General features: G+C 29.3%; 1 protein-coding gene across 1 annotated transcript; it reads left to right on the top strand.

The window, feature by feature from the left end:
* The first annotated feature begins 3,116 nt into the window (after window positions 1-3,116).
* On the top strand, window positions 3,117-5,278 carry LOC101265461 (histidine decarboxylase-like). Its single transcript, XM_004245233.5, has 5 exons — window positions 3,117-3,261; window positions 3,432-3,880; window positions 3,954-4,147; window positions 4,252-4,388; window positions 4,476-5,278. The coding sequence occupies exons 1-5, from the start codon at window positions 3,238-3,240 to the stop codon at window positions 5,037-5,039; spliced, it is 1,368 nt and encodes a 455-aa protein (XP_004245281.1). The 5' UTR covers window positions 3,117-3,237; the 3' UTR covers window positions 5,040-5,278.
* The last annotated feature ends 1,773 nt before the right edge of the window (window positions 5,279-7,051 follow it).

The raw sequence follows: 7,051 nt of genomic DNA, 5'->3' as shown, positions 1-7,051 counted from the left end.
ATATTGATATCAATATTAGACATGTGCAATTGACATTATTCAAGAGATAATTTGAAAAAAAAAAACAGATGATAGTTAAATGTCTTTTCCATAAATATGGTTCTCCTAACACTGTTAGAATTTCCTAAATATTGATAAGATAAATAAAGCTAAATGTGAATAAAATATAAATAGTGTAACTCACATAACATATTGTACAATTAAATACTGCAGTGTTAATCCTTTTCGTTGTTGACTTATATTTAAGGTTATGTGGCAAGAGATCAGGAACCAAATTGATTTTCAAGGCAAAAGAAGAGAAATATCGATCCTTCTAAAGAGAATAATTCAAGATGTATATTTCAGAGACTATCTCAAAGTGAAATTACCCATGTACTTGACGATGTTGAACTACTATCCAAGCTAAAGTAGTGGATAGATGGTTAGGAGATATTATCAGTTGTGTTCGATTAAGTCAAAATAATTTTTTTTTTTTTTTTGAGTGGTAAACTTTTCTTTGGTAATAAAATTCTTACTTACCTAAAAATAAAGTAATATTTTTATTAGGAATATAATTTAATTAAAGAGAAAAATAATAATGAAATATTCATTAGAAAAAATAAACTTTTGACCCATAAAATGATGATAAAGATATTTTTGAACCAAACTATTAATGACTAACACATTTTGTAACCAAATTATTTTAATTTTAATTCAGTTTCATTTAGTTTTATAAGTATTTTTTGAAACCTTTATCCATATATTTTATTAACCTTTCCTATAATTTTTCAATTTTGGATCTCATATTAATTTTGTTGAGAGTACGTAGCACCTCCTTAATTAGCTGATTTTCAACATTAGAGGTGGGCGTCCACGTAAGAAATGGGTCGAGGTCACGGGCGAAACCAAAATTTTAATTTTTAAGGATTCTCAATTTTGTAAAGACGATTTTTTAAGCATTAATTATTGAGATTTAAATTTAATATTTAAACATATTTAATAACTTCTTAATATAAATACATTATTTGATTAAAATCTAATGAATTTAATAGAATAAATACTCGGCTTCTAGATAGATTCTACTAACTAACATGGGTTGTAGTGTAGTGATGGGACGACTCTACCCTTAATCATGAGTTTTGAATTTGAATCTTCGATATGAAAAAAAAACCATGTCGAAAGCTCTACCCTCAAATAGACCTAGTTGAGTACGATCCAAATTTAATCAGGACTTCAATGCAGAATTACAAACTACAACTACCGAGTAAAAAAATGGAAGAAGATAGATTCCACTTGTTTGGTTTCGAGAAATAATTAATTTGTTTTATTTTTACCTTTTTCTACTGGTTACAATTCATATCATCATTTAACTTTATTTTTTCGTATTATATTAATTTTCCCCTTTATGCGTATTACATGTTGTGGTGCGTATAGAGCAAATAAATCATTTTTTTGAAGTAAAGTAATTGTGCAAAGATTTATGATGTTGAATAATGAAGGAGCGAAATAAAACAAAAATAATTGAATTGTGTCATTAGGTAACTCAATTTGTATTTTACGACGGTAACATAAATGTTACATATATAGATAAAAAGCTAGAAATTATCAAACAATCATTGTTATAACCTCTTTTATAGAGTTATTATTTTTTATGGTCACTCACTAGTCAATTATAATTTTTTTCATAGAAAGTTATTTAGAGCCTGTTTGGCTCAGCTTAAAAGCTGATTAAACTGACTTAAAAGTTGGTTTTTGATTTATTTAATTGTTTGACATTCTTCAAAATAACTTATTTTAAGTTAAAAAAAACTTATTTTAAGCCAAAAGTTAAAAGCTGTGGTAGGGGTACTTTTTTTTTCAGCTTATAAGTTGTTTTAAGTTGACCATATTTTTACTTTTTTATCCTTAATATTTTTAAACAATCTCCAAATTACCCACATAACCCTAACATCTCTTTCTTCTATTTTTCCCTTTTCACGTGTGGATGATAGACAATTACTATTACTAATGAATGAAAATAAAATAAATGTTAAATCTTTCAAATAATCTATTCAAATTATATATTATTAAAATGTAAAATAAGTTGCACATATAACTTAAATAAAAATTTATATTCCTCTTATAAATAATTTGTGATAATAAAAGAAATATGTGAATGATAGACTATTATTATTACCTATGGATGAAACTAAAATAAAATCTTAAATCGTTCTTTGATCTATTCAAATTATATATCTTTAAAATCTATAATAAGTTTATATTCCTCTTATAAATAATTTGTGATGAGAAAGAAGTATGTTGATAGCAAAATATAATTATTTATGGCTGTAAAATATAAATTAATTAACTTTTATTATGTTAACAACTTTTAAGGGTAGTTCAGATATTTTGATTTAAAAAGCTGTTTATCAGCACTTATTTGCCAAACACATCAACAAATTTTTTTTTAACTTCATCACTTTTATCCAAACGCATAACTGCTTATTTTAAAAATAAGTTTCAGCACTTTCAAAAGTACTTTTTTAAAGCTGCTTTTATTAAGCCCATCCAAACGGGCCCTTAATTTTGACTTTTAACTTAAAAGTCACGCAATTATGAGCTATTTATATAGAATATCAATCAACCTATTAAATTATTTTTTTCATTAAAATTTTTCGACATGAAATTTTTATTTCTAATCAAAATTTAAAGGATTATATATATATATGTGTGTGTTAAATTTTTTTGATAGAAATAGATTTCATGTCTGTAAATTTTAATTAAAAAAATAAGTAAATTGAGTAACTTTCTTATGAAAAGTTCATAATTAAGTGAAGAGTTAACTCATCTTTTATAACCATTTGTTATAGTTATATATGCCAGGCAGATATAGAATTACTAACAGTTAAGTGGTTGTAGTTAGATATTTGGCTTCTATTAAAAGCGGTATAATTCTTCTATTAATATAAATCAATAAATTGTTTGAACACTCGTATTGTGGCACTGGCTAGTCTTTGCATGTTTATTTCATTATTTGGATTTGACTTTATATTTCTCATAATTAATTAATCTTACCTACCCATCGGGTTTTTAATTTTTTTTTTTTTAAAAAATGACCTACCCATTTTTACAATAGAAAAATGTGTGCGCACAAAACATTCAATCTCTTAGATATATATATATAGTAGCTCAGACATATGAACACATAATTCAGTTAGCAATTGCTTGTCTATTCTAAAAATTAGCAATAACTAAAAAGTTAATTTCTGCTTCACAAGAATGGGTAGCCTCTCACTTAAAATGGTACATACTATTCATATGTTATGTTACATGCACAAATAGTTCAATTATATTCTTCTTTACTTTTTCAAATGAAACTCAGTGTAACTCACAAGAATGGGTAGCCTCTCACTTAAGAATATGTTGTTTTTTTTACTTGATTATATCTTAAATTGAATTGTGATTCTTGACAGGATTTTGAGCCGACACCGAGAAGTTTAGCACGGAGATGTTTGCTTCCAAATGTGGACAACAAGAAACAGAATGTGTCACAATCAGGGGCAGGGCCAAGGAAGAACTTGGAACTTGAGGTGATGGAGCCTGGATTGAAGAATGACGGTCCTTCCTTGGACACTACATTGGTCAATTATTTGGACACACTTACTCAACGAGTCAATTATCATTTAGGTTATCCAGTCAACATATGTTATGATCACTATGCTTCTTTAGCACCACTTTTGCAGTTTCACCTAAACAATTGTGGTGATCCTTTCCTTCAAAACACTGTCGATTTTCATTCAAAAGACTTTGAAGTAGCTGTTTTGAATTGGTTTGCACAACTTTGGGAAATTGAAAAGGATCAATGTTGGGGATATGTTACCAATGGTGGCACCGAAGGCAATCTCCATGGTATTTTGTTAGGGTAAGTTCATATAATATAATAACATCTATTAATGTTTTTGGTGTTCTTAAATTTTCTAAATATAATTTTGCAGGAGAGAGTTACTTCCTGAAGGAATATTATATGCATCAAAAGACTCTCACTACTCAGTCTTCAAAGCTGCAAGAATGTATAGAATGGATTCAGAAACAATCAACACATCCGTAAATGGAGAGATGGATTATTCAGATTTAAGAGCAAAGTTACTTCAAAATAAGGATAAACCAGCTATTATAAATGTCACAATTGGTATATACCTATACTCCAACCTCTTCATCATTTTTCATTTTTTCTTTTATGTGATCAAATCAGTCATCTTATGTCTTTTCAATTGATGGTTCTTTTAATTATAGGAACTACATTCAAAGGAGCAATCGATGACCTGGATGTTATTCTTGAAACATTCAAAGAATGTGGCTATTCACAAGATAGGTTTTACATCCACTGTGATGCAGCACTATGTGGTCTTATGACCCCTTTTATAAACAATGTGAGTTTCAATTGCTTCTTACTTCTAACAAACTCGTAAGTAATTCTCAAAGCAACAATCTAATTATTCTTTGTTATATCTGAACAGATGATTAGTTTCAAGAAGCCAATTGGAAGTGTCACAATTTCTGGTCATAAGTTTTTGGGATGTCCAATGCCTTGTGGTGTCCAAATTACAAGAAAAAGTTACATCAATAATCTCTCAACAAATGTGGAGTACATTGCTTCTGTGGATGCCACTATTTCTGGTAGTCGGAACGGTTTAACTCCAATTTTCTTGTGGTATAGCTTGAGCACAAAAGGTCAAATTGGCCTGCAAAAGGATGTTAAAAGATGTCTCGACAATGCCAAATATTTGAAAGATGGTCTTCAACAAGCAGGAATAAGTGTTATGCTGAATGAGATTAGTATCATAGTCGTACTTGAAAGGCCTCATGATCATGAATTTGTGCGTCGATGGCAACTTTCATGCGTCAAAGATATGGCACATGTTGTCGTTATGCCAGGCATCACACGAGAAATGCTTGACAATTTCATCAGTGAACTAGTCCAACAACGAAAACATTGGTACCAAGGCGGAAAGGCAGAGGCTCCTTGTGTTGCAGATGATATTGGTACTCAAAATTGTGCATGCTCCTATCATAAGATTTAAGATTGACTACATTAGTCATTAGAAGACATATAAGACAAGATCAGCTGCCACTTTCAAAATTGGTAATTTTGATAAGGATAACATCTTTTTAATTTGTTATGAATTTATTGACAATAAAATTCGCATCGAGAAAATAACAATCAACAACGGAATAGTATCACAACAATCATATTTATTGATTTCAAAGGGTGAATATTCCAATCTCTATAATAAATTCTAACAAAAATTGCATTTTATTACTCACTACATGTTTTAAGGATATATTAGTAATTAAAATTGCATTTTATTACTCACTAAATTTTAAATCAATTTTGCTTGATTATTTCTAAGGAAAAATTACCCGGATCATAAGCTATCATATACTCAGAGACGAATCTAGAATTTGAAGGTCGGGGGTGTCACACCGTTCAAGTAAGATAAAAGGACCGGTTGCTTTAATTTTGGGTTACGATTCAGGTTATTAATTTTTTTTATTTTTATAAACAAATCGATCGAATGTGCATATAGTAATGTCTTCTTTTAGATATTATGTGATCCGGATTTAGTCGGAGCTTCAATGTGGGCTCCGGACACCGGGTGGGAAACCAAAAAAAAAGATGTCTTATTCGCTGAAACTTTGAGAAAAAAATTCACATTAAAAATTTGAGCAATAAACCATATAACAACATTAACATAATATATTCTATCTTCCATTCACTTTAAATTAATTTTTTTTTGAAACTTATGTTTTTCTAAAATCTACTATTTAAATATATTCTTAATAATATTTATTTGATGCTCATAATTCAGTACTCACTAATTTAGAAAAAAATTAATATGTTACACTCATATCAATAAATTAATAATTAGTGCAAGAGAAAGTAAAAAAATTAAAAATTAATTATGAAAATGAGTCAATTTGAATTAATAAAGAATAGTAAATAAATAAGAATAAATGAAGAAAAAGAAAAGAAAAAAAAAGGAGCAAGCAAAAAAATAGATGTTGTTGCTAAGGTTTGAGAACTTGCAATGATTGGATGGTCATCCCTCTCCTTTGCCAATTGGGCTATTTCGTAATATAATCAATGGGTGGCAAAAGAAATATATATTTAATTATTATACATATATATACAACGAATTTTTCGAGATCACTGGGTGCCGTGGCACCCCCACCCGTCTGCCCCTGCATATACTAGTTAATTAGCTAACATAGCTATAGTTAAATTAATTACGACTCGCAACTTACTTTAAGCTGGAATTACGTCGCCTCTCTCCTCTTAATATATGCACACAATTAGTCTCTCTGCCTTGTATTGCTCGCCTCTCTCCTCCCTCTTCCAATATTGCTCTCTCTTTCCTCCATCTCCCAATATCGCTTGCCTCTCTCCATCTCCCTTTCCCAATTATCTGACAGATGTACATACAGTTCGCCTTTCTCCACTATTTGCCCTCTCTCGTTTCCCTCTCACCTCCCTCGTCCAATCTTGTTCGCCCATATACAAATTTATACCAGTTACATAGATAAAATTATTTGACAGATATACATATATAATTCGCATCTCTCCGCCCTCTCTTGATTGCCTCTCATGATCTCACTTGCCTCTCTACTCTCTTTTACATGTAGCTATGAATCGTAATTAACAAACTATAGCTATGAAGCATAATTTAGTTATTTTGAGTGGCTATATGCAAAAATTTCCCTTTTTAAATTATATTTAAATCATCATATTGATATTATATCAATATTTAATTTGTTTTATTTATCTATTTGTAATAGATATTGAAAATGTTGATAAGAGGTCCCATTAAATGCTAAAATATAGACATTTTTTGAAAAATTTTCCTCTCCTAATACTTGGCTAGCTATATCGTATAGATAGTGTATACTTTCTACTTTTTGACTATTTTTCTAATGTAAATAAAACATGACTAAATTTATTATAAACTAATTACATTATCCCCCCCCTCCCAAAAAAAAAAATTCATACCAGTGAAAGCAAAATGCCGCATACTTCTGTCAGTTTGCAATTTTT

This window comes from Solanum lycopersicum, chromosome 8 (genome assembly GCF_036512215.1).
Source record: "Solanum lycopersicum chromosome 8, SLM_r2.1".
In the NCBI taxonomy this organism is placed as follows: domain Eukaryota; kingdom Viridiplantae; phylum Streptophyta; class Magnoliopsida; order Solanales; family Solanaceae; genus Solanum; species Solanum lycopersicum.
Note: the sequence above shows the minus strand (reverse complement) of the source record. Positions and strands in the feature narration are given on the sequence as shown.